Here is an 18,790-nt window from a genome sequence, read left to right as displayed (position 1 = left end):
GAAACCTTTGAGATAGGTGGATGTAAGCAGATGTACTTGGTAGTAATGGGTCGATAGAAGAAAATATCATCCTGCAGCGAAGAGAAGTAGATACTTTGATGAAAATGTAAAAAACCTGCCCAGCAAGAGATAATAGTTTTGTGAATTATTGTTTAAAATGAAATATGGTTAGTTGAGTTGTATAGACTTGTTGGAGAGTACGTTTGTTGTAACAAACAATGTAAATTGTAATAGTGAGTAATTGTATATGTTACTGCATGGAAGGTATATTGGTGGTGTTTGGGTGGTGGGTGTTTTAAAAATTCCAATAAATATATTCCAAAAAAAAAAAGAAAGAAAAAAAGAAATTTCTTTTGCTTCAGTTTTGCTTCTCCTTTATTTTGGCCAATGTTTTGTTTCCTTAAACTGTTTTTTCCCTGTCAATTGTACACATTTTGCGATATTATTCGTGCATCAATAAATCCCTACTATGCACATGTAAGTAAATACTTTATAAATTCCATCAAAGAAACAAAGATATCATCACCACCTGTGGTGGAAATGGGCAGATGGAAGTCTCTCATAATGACAACATATGGAAACAAAAAAGAAATCTTTTCTCTTTTTCATTTTGTGTAAGATGATGCTAGCTATTGATACAATTAAACATTTTGTTCTTTGTGTCAGCACGTCTCAGTAACATTCTGTAATATAAAATGCATTAATGGCTGCTATTTATTGTTCTAAAACAAGAGGTTATATAATTTTAGTATTTACATTATCAAAAATGAAAACTGATTCTAACTGATGCATTAGTGTATGGTTTTTGTTCTGTAAATGTACTTACTTCACATTTAATATGATTAACTTTTCAGGGGGGAAATTGCCAGGATATGTTATGGAAGTGAAGACAAACCACACAAAAATTCTGGCCTCTGTCACATTAATCAACAAAGTTTGAAGCCTTCGTCCAGCCTAAGGCATCTTTGCTCAATTAGTGGTTCTTCCACTAGCTGAACAGAAACTTACAGGGAAGGCTTCCAAGACTGGGAGAAGGCTTCAAACTTTACTCAGTGGAGTATTTATCAACTAACAATTAATTTGTTTGCAGGAATTTTGCCACCTGCCCGTGTGACCGGAGCTGTAGAGAAGCATCCATCCCTTGTTGAAAGGAAGAGAACCCAAGGAAACAAAAGGTGATGGAGAAAGAGAGCTGAAAAAAGAAAGTGTATGAAAATATAGGGTTGGGACAAACCACATTCTTGTCAGGAAGAAAGAAAAAGGAAAGAGTCAAAATGACACAGGTTGCCAAGTGTAGAGTTTAGATCATGGAGGGGAGTTCTGTTCATGGTGGCATCTACTGTTACCTGCCAACCCTAAGTGCAGTGGTGACAGCTCTGAATGTCATATAGTGACCTAACCCAAGATTTGTTTGGCTGCATGCTTCAAAACAATGTTACTACTGTGCCTTTCCATGCTTCCATAATTTTTTATTTTCCATGCCATTCCCAGAATGCTAGTCTTGTGTTAAGTTGCATTTAAGTGCACAGGCACTTCATAGTTAATGTTCTATAAATATACCTAAAATGAGCCATGGATTAGAATCTTCATAAATCAGACCCATAAATTATTTCTTCATAAAACAGCCAATCATATCTCATTTGACACTTTGATTCTGTAGGTCAAACTCCAACTCTCCAAAGACCACTTAACCAGAAAAATCAGACAAAAATAATAGGGAACAGGTTAAGTGTCAGTTGAAAAGGTTCATAACAGTTCAACTTATAGTAGGTCATTATTAACAGGTCATGTTAATAATCCATTCTTTGTCTTCTGCTGCTGCTTTTTAATAGAATTTTTTATTCCTATGGCCCATAGAAGATGTAGGTGAGGAGGAGAAAGTGGATGTAATGAATACACCAACCAGAGGATTTTATACTAAACAAGGAATAAGGCCTGTTGTGGAAATAAATACGAGCTCTAGAAAGAGGCTCTAGGAGGGTGTCCTGGCCTTGGACACTCAGCGTCAATTTGTTGTGGTAACCTCAGCAGTGTGTAATGACACAGAGTCTACCATTTTCTCCAGGGGAACGGATCTCTGCCATCTGAAGAGCAGTTGTAATTCTGAGTGATCTCCAGCCCTCACCTGGAGATTAGCAGCAGTGGTTTCCCAGGAGGAAATGGCTGGTTTGGAGCATGGAGCCTATGGCATTGTACCTGTTTGAGGTCCCACCTCTCCTCAAATCTCATCCTTTCCAGGCTCCACCCCTCAAATCTCCAGGAAATTTCCAATCTGGAGCTGACAACCCTAGTCAGGACTGGCCCCAATGAGCTCTCCACAAAGGCCTGGAAAGGGCTTTCTGGCTTCGCCTTTCTACTGACAGACCAAGCTTGGTTGCCTAGCAATAGCCACTGAGGGAAAAGTTAGTCCCAAAGGAGCCAAGCAGGAGAAGTGTCTTTGTCAGGAGAGACAGGCGTTTTGGCAGTTACTCTGACAGGGAACAATGGCTAAGGCAGCAGTGGGTGGGGAAGAGGAGCAGACTCAGCACCCAGCCAATGGTATGCAATTGCTTTTGAGTGGCGGTTGATGGGCCAATGGCTGATGGAGCGCACAGCACAGCCAATGTGAGAGCTGGAACTGGCCAACGTGCTAGGATAATTATATATATAAGATGACAGAGGAGTAAATCTCTGAGGACAAGGTAGCATATATGGCAGGTATATTTTAAGGATGAATGACAGGCCATATAGCAGTAAGGTACTGAGCCATTTTAAAGTAATTCATGCTGTGCACACTGACCTGGGAGCAAGTTCTATTCATGTACAGAAATGTGTAAATTATATGGATTTTAATGGGACTTCAACATGCCCCAAACTATGTCCAATGAAGTTATCTGTGCATTAACACTATTAATACTGATGAGTGGCCAGCTGAAGTCCACCCCAGACTATCTGGCCAGGGGGTTGAAGGCCATGGTTGGTTGGTTAAAACAAATTAAATCCAGTGAAGACAGAGCTCCGTGGCTGTGACAGGGTGGCTGAAACGGGTTGCCAACTTCCCTCTCTTGACAGTCCCATTAACAGCTGGACTATCCATCAAGATTTTGGGAGTGATCCCGAATGCCTCCCCTTCAATGGAGGCCCAGGTAACCAATGTGGTTAAGCTGGCATTTTACTATTTTTGCCAGGTTAAACAGTTGGCCCCATACTTGTCACCCTCCGATTTAGCCACTGTGATCCATGCAACAGTCACCTCTAGACTAGATTACTGTAACTCTACAGAGGACTGCCCTTGAGGTTGATCCAGAAAATGCAACTGGTTCAAAAAGCAGCTGCAAGAGCACATTCATCCAGTGCTCTGTCAGCTGCATTGGCTCCAGATTGCAGACCAGATCAAATTCAAGGTTCTGGTATTGACCTTTAAAACCCTTAATGGTCAGGGACCAGCATACGTTCAAGACTACCTACCATGGTATTTCCCCCACAGAGCACAACACTTGAGTGACCAAAACCTACTGGTGGTCCCCAACCAGGGCCAGGGCTATTTCAGTCTTGGCCCTGGCATGGTGGAACACTCTTCTAGGAGAGATCAGGGCCCTGCGGGATTCAGTGCAATTCCACAGGGCCTGCAAAATTGAGCTGTTCCACTGGGCCTAAGGTTGAGGGCAGTACAGGGGTCTCAACTGGTAAGAACTAACAGATTGGCTTCCCCCTTTCCCTCTCCCCTTCATAGCTGACTGATGTTATTTGTCCTGCAACCATTTCTCTATATTACGACAACCATTCCTAGGCAGTGTCTTTGCTTGAAATTTGCATGTTTAAAAAATGTGTGTGGAATTTGAGATTTTAATGACAACATGATTTTAAACTTTAAAGCAGACACAAGCTCTATTGGATATAATTTGTTTGTTTGTTCAGGGGTTGAAAGCTATAGTTAATTCTCTCTGATGTCCAAACATAATGTCAGTTTATATATAAAGAATTCCACTCTGACGTTAGTACTATTGTTTTCAGAAGGCATATTAAACAGGAAAGCAACAACAGATACTTTATTTCTGAACTCTCATTCTATCTTCATCATTGTTAATACCAGAATAGCAGGAAATCAACCCAAATTCAAGCAATCTGTTACTTCTAGATTCAGTCTTGGAATTTGAACAACTGTATACTACCCTCACGACAGGATTAAAAATGCAGTTAGATTATTTTCCTTTCTGTTGAACAGTAACTGGGAGAACATATAGACTACAAGGCAGACAAAATAAACTACAACAATGTTCTAGTGAAATAAATAGGGGGGGGGGATCAGTCCTGCATAAACTGTCTCAATTTCAATAAGATGGATCCAAACATCTGCATGATTTTGTATTTAGATTACTGTATCTTTATTTATATGCCAATAAAAGGCTTTGGATGGATGGATCCAAACACCCTTTCAGTGACAGACTTTCTTCATCACAAGAAACCTACTTCTACCCATAGGTCAGTCACAGAGCTTCTGCTTTGCATGCAGAAGGTCCAAGGTTGAATCCCCAGCATCTTCAGATGCTGGAAAAGGAGTGGATACAGTAGATAATCTGAAAGACTTCACAGATACTGCCAGTTAGAATAGACAGGACTGACCTTGGTATAAGGCAGATTCATGCATATTTATGTTATTTCAATATGAACAGGTCTAAAATACATGCTATGTATATTAAGTATATTTACTTGGAAGTAAACACAGTAGGGCATTTCAAACTGAAAATATGCTGTAATTGTCTCCTGACTGAAGTCATGTATTATATGCTTTAGATATAAACTTTATTGAGTCACTGTAGTGCAATCTGATAAACCCATTAATTTTAATGGGCATAGAATGATTCTGCATAGGATTGTGATATTGGAGTATAAAGTGATCAATCTAGTTTTTAAAAATGCATGGGAATAGGATCACACATTACGGAATATTTCTTGCAACTATATTCTGGATTCTTAAGGTTGGTATTTATTATGAAATGTATTCTATATTTCATGCATATTTGATAATAATTACTTTTGCTTGCCCATTATAGGAAATTATATTCATCCCATGCTAACAAAGGTATAAACACACAAATATAGTCTATCATTCACATATTAAAAGATAAGTGCATACCATCATCAGCATCAGTAACGTTGAAAATAAGAATAGTAGAGCCTGGAGGCAGGTTCTCCATCAGAGATGTGCTGTATGAAGGCATGCTGAATACTGGTGGATTATCATTTACATCTAGTATGTTGAAATAAACTCTGTCAGTTGTGAATTGTCCACCTCCATCTTCTGCACGAACGGTAAGTATGTAATATTTCTGCATTTCATAGTCCAGCATACAAGTCAGGTTAAAAACTCCAGTGACTGGATTCAGGAAAAAAGTTCCATCTCCATCATCTTCACTCACACTGTAAGTGATTTCTCCATTCACACCGGAATCTTCATCTGTAGCTAAGATGGCTGCTACTAAAGAACCTAGAATATAAATAAGAAAATTGTCCAGAAAGCAATATGAATTTCCCCTTAGAACAGTTCCAGGATCAGAATTAGTCATTTCCTTTATTGTACAACACAGATAATTATTGTATAACACCGAATGGTATAAGAACTACTTATACTTCAGCCTTGCATTTCACAGAAATACAAATCAGTAATTCAAACTCTGTAAATCTGAATGAGAAAGTTAAATATATCATAATCTCTTCCATAATAGAAATGAGACTTAAATTTAGTCAATTTTCATGGACAATTTGTCCCCCAGACCCTTACTTAACCTTGTTCAGCTATATGTCCTGTTATCCATTTATGAGGAGACTTAATGAAGCTTCATTCAAATAAATTTGAGTATTGATTTTCTGTTTATTACAGAAATACATTAGTTCCTTACAACTTCCCAGCTATATATAGTTGTTGCGGAGAAACGCCATTTTGCAGTTGTTAATAACAATTTAAAAATCCTCAAAAACATATTTTAATAATTTGTTATATTATTATGCCAAAACACCCCTCTACCACCGAATTTAGCACTTATGGGGGGTCCCCTACCTTTTAAGCCTGCAGGCACCTTCAAAATTATGACATAGTGTGGTGGGTACAACCACAAAATGGCTGCGCAAAAAGGCTGCCAGAGGAAGTAGAGCCAGCCATACAATGGCTGCTGCAGCTTACCTTCAATCACACATCTTTGAGGTGTGATAGTAGCTGCTGCTGAAGCAACATTTCTAAAAATCTGCACATCCAATAGATCTCCAATGGCCAATCAGAAGTCTCTTTCTGGAAGCTGATTTTGAGTTGACATAAATGTTTTCTTTGTCCCAGACACTCCCATCCATCCTCTTTTCAATGACTGGACCATGGTGGCCAAAATACTTCCCCCCCTCCCCTCGAAGACCAGTGGTATTTTTTTCTTTTTTTAAAAAAGGTGCTAAAATATTGATTTATTGGTAGAGTTTTGTAACAATAGTCTTAGCAACTTCTTGAATTCCCAGCTTCTATTTAAAAAGCAAATATTGACCCCCTTACGTCACAGAGATATAAGGGAAAAATATCTCCATGAGGGAAAAGGCTGGAAGCTGGGATTCGAAAACCCACTAAGACTATTGTTATAAAACTCAAGCAATACATCAATATTTAGTGCCATTTTTAAAAAGGGGGTGCTCACTCTAAACTGTGGAGTCTTGTGAACAAAAATTCCACTTTGTGAGCTACTGGCAATAAGTTGTGAGCGAGCAATTTGGCCACTGCATAAATTAGTTTGCTCTGGAGCCATCCTTAAGAACACAAGAACATAAGAGATGCCAATGTTGGATCAGGCCAAAGGCCCATCCAGTCCAACACTCTGTCACACAATGGCCAAAAATACCAGGGGCCATCAGGTGGTCCACCAGTGGGGCCAGGACAATAGAAGCCCTCCCACTGTTGACCCCCCCCAAGCACCAAGAAGACAAAGCATCACTTGCCCCAGAGTCCCTATCTATATCTTGTGGCTAATAGCCACTGATGGACCTCTGCTCCATATGCTTATCTAATTCCCTTTTGAAGCCGTCCATGCTTGTAGCTGCCACCACTTCCTGTGGCAGTGAATTCCATGTGTTAATCACTCTTTGGGTGAAGAAGTACTTCCTTTTATCCGTTCCAACCCAACCGCTCATCAATTTCATTGAGTGCCCACGAGTTCTTGTATTGTGAGAAAGGGAGAAAAGTACCTCTTTCTCAAACTGCTCTATCCCATGCATAATCTTATAAACCTCAATCATGTCACCCCTCAGTCGTCGTTTCTCCAAGCTAAAGAGCACTAAGTGCTTTAACCTTTCCTCATAGGGAAAGTGTTCCAACCCTTTTATCATTCGAGTTGCTCTTTTCTGCACTTTTTCCAAAGCTATAATATCCTTTTTAAGGTGTGGTGACCAGAATTGCACACAGTATTCCAGATGAGGTCGCACCATTGATTTATATAGCGGCATTATGATATTGGCTGATCTGTTTACAATACCCTTCCTAATAATCCCCAGCATAGCATTGGCCTTCTTTATTGCAGTCACACACTGTCTCGACATCTTCAGTGAGTTATCTACTACAACTCCAAGATCTCTCTCTTGATCAGTCTCTGCCAGTTCAGACCCCATCAACGTGTATTTATAGTTAGGATTTTTGGCTCCAATGTGCATCACCTTGCACTTGGCCACATTGAACCCCATTTGCCATGTTGACGCCCACTCGCCCAACTTTGACAGATCCCTTTGGAGTGCCTCACAATCCTCACTGGTTTTCACCACCCTGAACAACTTCGTATCATCCGCAAATTTAGCCACTTCACTGCTTACTCCCAACTCCAAATCATTAATGAACAAGTTAAAAAGCAGTGGACCAAGTACTGATCCCAAAGGACTTGTCCTTTTATCCCATGATTTTTGAGCTTACTTAGGAGCCTTTGATGAGGAACTTTATCAAAAGCTTTCTAGAAGTCAAGGTAAACAATATCTATTGTATCCCCCTTGTCCACATGTTTGTTCACTCCCTCAAAGAACACTAACAACTATAAAAAATACTTTTGAAAGGCAGGGAGAATTCTTGGAAACTCATTATCTATCACTCTACTTGCTGATTTCAAATTTGTTTTTAATCTTGCAACAAAGGATTATGTACCTCATGCATTCCCAGCTGTTTCCACTCACTCTGGTTTTATGCCAATCAACGAAACAAAAACAACACAGAGGCTTTGGTAGCCCTATTTCCCTCTTTACCACTTCCACAAAAGCTCAGGAAACAGAGCTCTGGACTAGCTAACCAAGGCCCCGTTCACATGGAGCATTTGCTGCGCTGAAGGCATGATAGTCCCGTGGATTTTTCAGGCGCGATCACACCGGAACATCTGGGAGGTGTAGCGTACCTGTAATGAACCCGTGGCGTCCCGCCAAAGATGCGCATTTAAAAAGTACCTGGGATGACCTGCTGGCAAATGGTTTGCCACGGGCTGCATGCAGACTTCCTGCACGCACCCGACGCACGGCTTTCTCCCCCGTCGTCCTCTTTGCCGCGGGGTAGCTGCCGTCGCATCTGATCACATAATGGTGCATCAGAATGTGACGGCGCAAATAGCCACGCTCCCCCCCCCCGCGTTTTCCGGCACGTCTGACCATGGCCCAAGGTGACTAATTGAAGCACTGGATAGCAATTCACAGAGCTGGTTCCAGGTTGGAGAGTGGGTTGGCAAAATGTTGTCCAGCAAACCCCTTCCCAAACACAGCCCTGATACAGATACAGCAGACCCTCAAGCAAATGTAATTGGCTGCTGCTCCAAGACAGTGCTGCTGTTCACTCATCTGCTTGGGTGAATGAGCAGTTACAACAACCAAAGAAGGATCAAACACTGCTTGCTCACTTGCCTCCCTCTGGTTGCCTGCAGCTCCTGCTACTTTCAGCAGGCATCAGTGCTCAGGCAGGTAGATGGATAGAGGCATGCAGCATTCCCTACTGCCTGCCCTCTCACAGGAAATGCAATTTCTGCAAGCTGAGAGGCAGGAAGAAGGGCAGGTCTGCTGCTGCCACCCACAGAAAAGACAGCTCTGTTATTGCTACTGGTACACCATGGTAGGCTACATAAGCAGTGGGCATCCCAACATACTGAGGCCTTGCCTAACAATGCCTATCCTTGATGTCAACAATGGTAATCTTCTGAAAACTACTGCTACTACCACTCTTTACTACCACTTTTGTTGTTGTTCAGTCGCACAGTCGAGTCCGACTCTTCGCAAGCCCATGGACCAGATCACGCCAGGCCTTCCAGTCTTCCACCGTCCTCTGAAGTTTGCTCAACTTCATGTTCGTTGCATCTATGATACTGTCTAACCATCTCATCCTTTGCCATCTCCGTCTTCTTTGACCTTCAATCTTTCCCAGTATCGGGGCCTTCTCCAGTGAGTGCTCCCTTCTCATTTGGTGGCCAAAGTATTTGAGCTTCAGTTTCATTATCTGGCCTTCCAGGGAACAGTCAGGGTTGATTTCTTTTAGGATTGACTGATTTGATCTTCTTGCAATCCAAGGGACTCTCAAGAGTCTTCAAGAGTGACTACCACTAGTGATAGTTTAATACACAAATTAGGATACTGGCTAATTTAGGTTATAATCCTAAATAGACCAATTTGAAGTAAGTGGCACTGACTTTAATGGTGCTGGCTTCTGAGTAAACCTGGTTAGGATCAGGCTGTTAAAACAACTGAACAATCATTTACTTAAGAAGAATAAAATCCAAAATTTTAAAAGCATTCAGATATTTTTTTTAAATGCACTGAAAATACCATAAATTGTAGCAATGGTTAAACACCCATTAAATCAAGTGCTGGAAGTAAAACAAAGGACCACATTGATTCCTGTTTACCTGGAGTAGTATCTTCCGGTATGTCAAAAGAATACCAAGGTTTGGAGAATGTGGGTATATGATCATTAACATCACTAATGGTAATGTTTATTCTCATATCTGAAGACTGCAAACCATCATCAGCACGAACCAGTAGAGAATATTTGGAACGACGTTCTCGGTCCAAACGCTTGGTGGCTATCAACTCTCCAGATTCAGGATCAATGTGGAAGCTGTCGTCTGCCCCACTGATGATAGTATAAGTGACCAGTGCATTTGCACCCTGAACAATGACAAAGAAAGGCCAAAATGATATATGCCTAATGAATAACAACATGAAGTAATTCTGCTTATTCTCAAAGGCTGGTTATCTCCCTAAAACAATTTTTAATTAAAAACAAACAAAAAAAGCAAACATTTGTAAATGATTGATTTTTATTTTATTTACATTTTAAAAGAGACCAAATTAAGTTAAGAGTGTAGTATTAGGTCCAGGGATTCAAATCTCCACTCTGCCATGAAGCTCACCAAAGCATTCATTTTCCTTCACTGGAATTCACATCACAGGGTTGTTTTTAGAATTTGGGGTCTGTCAGGAGGTGGAGATAACGTAGTCTTTTCTGGGCAAACTTAAAGAGGGCATAATAAAAATCTAAGAAATAAAATAAATAAAAATTTGACTTGGATTCTGGTCTGACATGAAAGGAATTTTGGAATGTTGGTAACAGAATTAAGGCAAGATTTTTAATTATATTGTATTTTTTATTCCACCTGTCTTCCAAGAAACTTAGGGTAGATACATTGTTACATGACATAGCTATGTGGTCAACATGATTCTTGACTGATTGGGATTACTGATCTGCAGATCAGGGAAGAAGTGAATGGGGCATGTGATAGCATTTAGTTCCTATAAAGATATTTTCAGATTCCCAGTTTTGCTGAATAAACTTTGGCACAACACAAATGTTCACACAGTGTGTAGAACTTGCTCATAAACATATGATCAAATGGATACTTTAAGGAATTTCACATAAGTGGAGACTATGTGTTCTTTAACATGCAATTCAGATGCTCAATCACTGTCTTATTATGACTGCTATAAAATCAAATACGTTGAATATTTGTATGGCTATACTATATAAACTCATCATATACAAAATAAGTGAAAAAGGAAAATCACAATATTTTAAAAATTATTAAATCATTTGTGTGATAACTGGAAATCCCATTTCAACACTGAATTCAGACACTGTTTGCATCCTCTTTTTTGAAAACATAAACCACTACACACACAGCTAGTTGTTTGTTAGTTTCAGATTCCATTGATTTCAGTCTTACTATGAACACATAATAGAACTATAACATTCAGACAGCACAGCCAACCTTTGCACAAAAGCAGCTTATGTGCCATGGTTGTGCATGCCTTTCTTTCTCCCCTTACGCACAGTGCTTCCATGTTTGGGAAACATTCAAACAATTCAGCTCCTGGCATCCCGGCAAGCCGCTGGAGGTCCAGGGGCTGTTTTGCCGCCCTGGAAAAAGCCGGGGCAGCAACAGAGCCTTGACTTGCTGTGTGAGTCCATGAAGGGTCTCCATCTCCCGCACCATAGGACCAGAGTCACCAGTGGAATAAGAGACAACCTCCTTGTATGGAAAGTATTTTTGGACTCATACAATGGATTATCTTTTTGGTGGGAAGACCTTTTAGTTGAAGCTGAACTGCAGGTCACATCTGATGCTGCTGGCTCAGCTGGCTTTGGAGTCTATTTCCATGGACATTGGTGTGCTGAGGACTGGCCCGAGGAATGGTTTCAGGCAGGTTGGGTCAAGGACCTCACCTTCTTGGAATTTTTCCCAGTTGTTGTAGCAGTGTGGATTTGGTCTGCAGAGCTTGCCAACCATACTGTCCACTTCTGGTGCGACAATCTGTCCACAGTGCACATGATTAATTCATTGACGTCCAGGTCTCCTAGGGTCATGGCCCTGGTCAGAGCCTTCACACTCTGCTGTTTGCAGAACAATATTTTGTTCAAGGCCAGGCACATCCCGGGGGTCAGTAACGGGGTCGCTGACACTCTCTCCCAAAAACAGATGGAGAGATTCTGCCAGCTGGCTCCGGAAGCTGATCAGTTCACGGTTAAGATACCGGCGGAGGTGTAGCTGATTGGCAGTCTGAGGCTGACCGGGAGATAAGTTTAGCTCTCGGCCTTTCAACTCGGAGAGCGTATAAGAGGGTGGGTAAGCAGTTTCTGTCCTTTAGGGAGGAAGCCGGTCTGAGACAAGTTTGGCCCATACCAGTGGCCCATCTGATTCAGTTTTGTGTGTCACTGAGAGGTATGGGCCTGTCAGCACGTTCCATTAGGGGCAAGCTGTCATCTCTCGCCTATGCCAGCAAGGTGTCTGGGTTTGAGGAGAAGACGGGCAACTTCTGCATTAGGAAGATGCTCAAGAGCTGGTCAAGGGAGGGTGGCAAGGTGGTAGACTCTAGGAAGCCATTGACCCCAACAGTGCTGATGGGGCTCAAGGCACAGTGGCACACACTTTGCAAGGATGGATATGAGGCAGCACTGTTCCACACGGTGTCACTGGTTGCCTTTTGGGGGGCACTGCATATCAGTGAGTTTGTGGCTTGCTCTCGCCGGGATGTATCTGGCCTAGCACTGGACCAGCGTGATATCCACATTCTGGACGCCAAAGTTCAGATCACGCTTCGGCGGTCAAAGACTGACCAGCTGGGCAGGGGTTCTGTCATTGAGCTGGGCCGGTGTTCTGAGGTGGAGCTATGCCCAGTGCGGGCTCTATGCCAGTATTTAACCATGCGGGGTGAGAGTGTAGGCCTTTTATTTTGTCACATGCATGGCACTCCCCCCACCAAGTTTCAATTTTGGGCCCTGACCCAGAAAGCACTGGGCCAACTGGGATTAGGTAGGTTCCGCTTTGGAACCCACTCCTTCCGGATTGGAGCAGCTTCAACAGCGGCAGCCATGGGGTATTCCAATAGCAAGATTCAGCAGATAGGTCGTTGAAAATCACATTGTTACAGGAGTTATGCATGGGATTGCAAAGTTTAAGATTATGTTTCAGTTATTAATAGGGTTCCTCTTACAGGTGCTGCAGGCCGTGGGGCGAGATGACGAGTCACCATCTGTGGCCACAGCTCGGTCTTTTGGGCCACTCACCAGGCCAGGAGGACACCCATTGGTTCTTAGCTGGGCCTTAGTGAGTGGGCTGTCATTGAATGGTTGGGAAGGAGGGGCATGAGATGGCCCGCGCTCCTTCCCCTGTTATTCGAAGAGAGCCAGGGGCTCCTCCACACATTTTGGTGGTGCACCTGGGGGTAATGACCTGGGTCTGATGAAGGACATGGCCCTTGTGTTACAAGCTACGGCAGACCTTGCGATGATAAGAGCAAGGTGGCCCAGTGTGCAGATACTCTGGTTGGCTATTCTGCCTCACCAGGTGTGGCATAACTTGGGGGACCACCACTGCATTGACCGTGCTAGGCGTAAGGCTAACAGATGAATGAGGAAGGCCATGGAGGGTGGTTTAGGGCTATTTTTGTCACACCCTGACATATGGGTCGAGCTTCAGGACCTGTATAGGGCTGATGAGGTGCACCTGTCTGACAAGGGCAACGGGGTTTTTTTTGCAGAACTTGTGGCAAGGGATTAGCTCAGCCTTGGGCTTTTAGTGGGAGCAAAGACCAAAGCAGAGGCAGGTTGGTGCAGGCAAGAAACCGGAACCAGTGAGCACCTTATGGCATTTTCCCCATTAGGGAACAGGGGGTCATCAGGAACTGCCTTCGGATTTTTAGGTCCAGGGTGGGGAACGGTGATCACCTCCTCTGGGAACCTCTTAGGGTATGCTCCTCCCTGCAAGTTGTCAGGCTTCAGGGGTAGGCACTCCTAGGTGGCGACGAGTTTGCTAGGCTGCCAGTTGCGACACAGACCTATGGCTCAAGACCAGAGCTGGGTGACCCACCCAAGAAAAGGGCAAGGAGGTTGGTCAGGGGAATGACAACTGCCTTGCCTGTTCCGTGCTCGCTTAGCTGGTCCCATGCCGCAATGTTGTGTTAAATAGTTAATAAACCAGCCCTTGTTTACTTCCAAACTGTTGTCTGTCTCATTATTCCGACCGGGGGGGGGGGGGGGGGGACACCAATTTGCTGTGATGTAAAAACCTGGGCAAACTGGAGTTTGTTTTGTGCTCATATACTGGGCTTCTACACCAAGACAGACCTGAGGTTTGTCCAGTAGCTTGGTTTCAAAGTGTAATTTGATGGGAGACTTCCTAAACTAAGAAACTTTCAATCATATTCCATACATGAAAAAAAGGAAAGGACAAAGACAGTGTGAGTATAATGCCTCACCATATTAAGAAAATCTAAAAATAGAGCCATGGTTATGAATAGCCTGAAGGAAACAGAAAATTGCATCTTTCAAACCCCAAAGGGCTCATTGGCAATCACTAAAATGCATGAAGCCCAGAAATAGGGAAATGCGAGGACAGGAACCTGTAAACCTGTTTAGCAAGAAGAACATTCTAGGATTTTATTATAACGCCAAGAGTAATCCTAACAATACTTTCACCCCCTTACTTGGATAAATTTCTAATGTGTTTTAGTTCATTCAACCATTTCTAAAGGATAACTAAAAGATGCAGGACACAGTAAAATCATATAACCATTCATGTTAATTGAAAAGTTTTGCATGTCAGAGATTTATAGTTGCCCTCCGAAGCACACCCTCCTCTTAGGTCTACAAGGGTTCCTTGCAGAGGGTCAACAGGTCAGAGCCTCAATAAAAATTATGTGTAGGGGCGTGCAAAAAAAAAATTCAGCCCATTCGGATTCGGCCGAATCGGCAGAATCAATTTTGGCTGGCAGTAAGACTCCCGCATGTCAGTTTCGTCAGTACTTTGGGAGTCTTTCGGCCAGCCGAATGTCAATTTCAGCCCCATTATATCTCATGGGCCATTGAAATCAATGACAAAAATATAGGGTATATTCTGGGGGCTGGAGGGGAGGGGGATTGAGGGAGAGACTCCAACCTCGCAGGGTAGCTGCTGGAGCCTCTCCCCAAGACACCAACCAGGTTTCAAGAGCACTGGACCAGGGGGTCCAATTCTACAAGACCTCAAACAGGTTGCCCCATTCCCTCCATTGTTCATAGAGAACAATGGAGGGGATAGGGCAACCTGTTTGGGGGCCCGTAAAATTGAACCCCCTCGTCTAATGTTCTTCAAACCTGGTTGGTATCTTGGGGAGAGGCTCCAGCAGCTACCCTGTGAGTTTGGAGCCTATCCTTCAAACCCCCTCCCCTCCAGCCCTCAGAATATACCCTATGTTTTCACCATTGACTTCGATGGCCCATAGGATATAATGGGGCCGAATTGCCGCCGAATTTTGGTGGCAATTCGGTGGCAAGCCGATTCAGATCAGAGAATCTGAATTGGCCTGCAGCAGCCCGAAAGGGGTCCGAATGGGCCATTTTCAGGGGTGCATTCGGTTCAGACGAAACGAATGCACATCCCTACTGCTGTGGGTAAGAGAATTCAGTGAAAGAAGACTGCCTCTTACACCAAATTTTCTGCAAAATTTTATAGCCGTACACTTGTAGTATAAAAAGAAGCACCTTCCTGAGCAGAATTCCTCTTTTATTCAGTGAGAGTAGAAATTTAAGCACAACGATGTGTAATTTGTGTAATGCACTTTCAAATAAACAATAATCTCCTACCTCGTCAGCATCCATGGCTGTCAGCTGCATTATTTTAGATCCATCTCCAACATTTTCTTCTACAGTCAAATCAAGCATATCTGTTGGAAACACTGGTGGGTTGTCATTCACATCTTGAAGAGTTATTTCCACCTATGGGCAAAAGTAAAACAATGCCATAACACTGATTAAACAAGACTGCTATAAATGACCTAACTTTACATTAAGACAGGTAAACAGTGCATAAACTAATGTTCAAGAACTTTCCCAAATAAGAATGAAAAGCATGACCAAAATTCCTGGGGGTGTTAATAAATCCTTATTGTTACAAAATCCTCCAAGAAAAGTCACTAACCTAGATAATTTGACTTGTTGATAGTAACTGATTTTAAATGGACCTCAACTAGTTTACATTGGACATGGTCCATTGATTGACTGTCATTGTAATCCTCTGAAGTTGGCCCCTGGAGGATAGCTGCCAAGACCTGGGCCACACACTCATTCAACCATTAAATGTGGCCTGACATAAAGATGAGGTGGTGTAAAATTCTTCTTGAAATGTTTACATATTGGCATGTAAAAAATCATTTTTAGCACACAAATGGGTTCCAATTGCTATTTTGGATGAAAGATTTTGTGATTTAAAAAAACAGTATTATATTATTGTAATGTCCCTTCCTACCTGGTCTACTTACATCTAAACTCAAACACATTTTATTTTTCTTAAGCTGTTTGTATACTTAAGAAACATTATTAGTTTAATATGAAATATTTGCCAGAGCTGTTTACTCATGCTTCTGTGTAAGCAAGATTGTTTAGATCCCACAAGAATAGGTTAGCTAAGTTTTCAATTCTTAGGTGGACACATACTAATAATTGCCTAATAAAAAACCCCAAAAGACAACAGCTGGTTTATATCAGCACTGAAAGCAAGGGATTCCCACAGGGCACAGACTAACAAGTTGTCACCAAAACATGAAGACCACCAAGGAGATAATGGTACAGTCTCCTTTCAACAAACACAGAAAAGACAGAATGTTTAGTAAGACTAAAAAAAGAAATTAAACTTAAAAATCAAGGAAGACAAGTAGGTTGATGAGCAGAAACTCAGTGGTACTCCAGTATTTTTCCCATCAGTCTTTTCCAGTCGATTTTTCTAAATCTGGTTTAAAATGCTCATGGTATAAAAAAGCAGTACTGATATCTTTAAGAATTATATATTCCAAGAAATGTATATATGTTATACTCCTCTGAGATAAGAGCAATGCATAGTAGGGTTCTTAACCTCTGAGTGTAACCTGGAGATTGCCTGGAATTAAAGCTAATATCTGGATGAGAGAGATCAGTTCCCCTGGAGAAAATTACTGCTTTGGAGGGTGGACTCTACAGCATTATATCTTGCTGAGGTCCCTCCCCTTTCAAACCCCACCTTCCCAGATGTCATCCCTAAAACCCAACCTTCATCTTGCAATCCTAATACAGATCAATATTGGTTTCATTTTATCAGCAAAGCAAAAATATGCATATCATTTTCATACTTTCAAAGGAAAATCATATCCTAATTTAATAAATGTAAGGTTAATAACAAAATACACAGAACTTCTTGATATTGCTTGATTTCATATTTCCTATACTTTCTCTTACGGAACATTACCAAATCTGAAAACAGTGATATAAATACTTCAACAACATTTATAACAGATCACTAGCAAATATTGGATTGGCCCCTGTGAGGTGCTCACAGATTTATATATCTTAACCACCTATCTCCTCCCTCGGTATCCCCCTCTGATCCCTCCCTCTTCTGCCTCTGCAGCATTTTTAAATCACTATCGGTGTAAGAGGAAGCTGGAGGCAATTACAGCAATTTTGCCCTCCTCACTGTAGCCCCTGTGCCTGTGGCATTTATCTGCAATGTTCTCCTAACCCCCAGAATCATCTTTTGGGACTGCTAAGTGAACTGCTGAAGTGGGAAGGATCTGCATCACAGTATCCAACAAACGTCCTGCATAAGAGCTGTTACATAGGAACCACCTCAAAGTTTACGGAAACATTCTTCTCAGCCATGAACTTCTCAGCTAGAAGTTAAAAACAGTGTCCTGCTCAACTATTTTATAAATTAGTTGTATTTGTGTTGTTAAAGATTAAAGCAACACCCTCATTTCATATTTCCTGCTCACCTTCTGCTATGCACCCTTACTTCAAGGTATATATAGATCTCAAAATATATACCAACTGTATAGTACAGAATGTTACCCAGTAAGATGAGGGGATACACATGTGCAGCTTCTGTACATGTACAGATCCTAAATCTGCGTACAGAGGTGTGTTATTGGGGTAATCTCAGAGGAATTGTGTGTGAAACAGAGAAAGAAAATATTTTATTGAGTTAAATAATCAGGCTTTTTCACATTCTCATTTTCCTTGTTTGTGTGCTGACTGTTACTTTGGGGGAATGGGTTGGTTCTGCACATGCCTTGCTTCTTCTAGCAGTCAATCTGATATTACATCATTTTATATCTGGCATAAAAACTTGCAGTTTAAATCTGAAGGGAGATATGCCAGACATTAAGCGATGTAATATCAAATTGACCACTAGAGGGAGCAAAGCATGCATGGAAGGGGGGGAACAAAGTAACAGGAACACAAAAACAAGGAAAATGAGAATGCATAAAAGCCCACTATTTATTGAATACAGCAACAGACAGAAAGACAAGAAGGGAAGTCAGATTTTAAAAATGCAGTGCAATGTAATCAAGCTTACATAAACCCAGTAATAAAATGGAAAACAATTGAAGAATTCCTAGTATGCTTAAGCTAGATGTGTCCTCCCATCCTTGTCCAAGTGGAACCCACTCATGAATGTTTGTATGGTGTCCCTGAAGACAGGAAACAGGAGAGGGAGCATACAGGAAAGAAGCTGTTGCTATGAAGACTGTAAAAGAGTCAGCATGCAGTTAAGAACTGTGCTTGAAATGGAGGGAGGAATGGAGGGAGGGTGGAAGGAAAAGGGCAGAAGGAATGCAGACTTGGATGTTTTGGAAAGAGGAGAGAGACAGAAGCAGCATGTTTCCCAGGGGAGGGCTGGGAGCAAAATGGAGAATGGAGTGGAATGTGTTGATAGTGGATTGAAAGAAAGAGGTCTCTAGAGCACAGCTTTGAGAGAGCAGGGCAGAGAGGAACAAGCAAGAGCCCAGTGGGTGATCATATGAGAGATGGTTGGGGTGA

At 42.0% G+C, this 18,790-nt stretch overlaps 1 protein-coding gene across 1 annotated transcript in view; it reads right to left on the bottom strand.

The window, feature by feature from the left end:
• The window catches only part of FAT4 (FAT atypical cadherin 4), a 194,049-nt gene that overhangs the window by 69,868 nt on the left and 105,391 nt on the right, over nucleotides 1-18,790 (bottom strand). Inside the window, exons 3-5 of the mRNA XM_015409489.1 lie at nucleotides 15,584-15,715; nucleotides 9,870-10,131; nucleotides 5,117-5,467 (exon numbers count right to left, since the gene is read on the bottom strand). Of these exons, the coding sequence (XP_015264975.1) occupies nucleotides 5,117-5,467; nucleotides 9,870-10,131; nucleotides 15,584-15,715 (745 nt within the window). The remainder of the gene's footprint in view (nucleotides 1-5,116; nucleotides 5,468-9,869; nucleotides 10,132-15,583; nucleotides 15,716-18,790) is intronic.

This window comes from Gekko japonicus, unplaced genomic scaffold (assembly GCF_001447785.1).
Source record: "Gekko japonicus isolate JY-2015 unplaced genomic scaffold, Gekko_japonicus_V1.1 scaffold108, whole genome shotgun sequence".
NCBI classification, from domain to species: domain Eukaryota; kingdom Metazoa; phylum Chordata; class Lepidosauria; order Squamata; family Gekkonidae; genus Gekko; species Gekko japonicus.
This window is presented reverse-complemented; position numbering and strand designations above follow the sequence as displayed.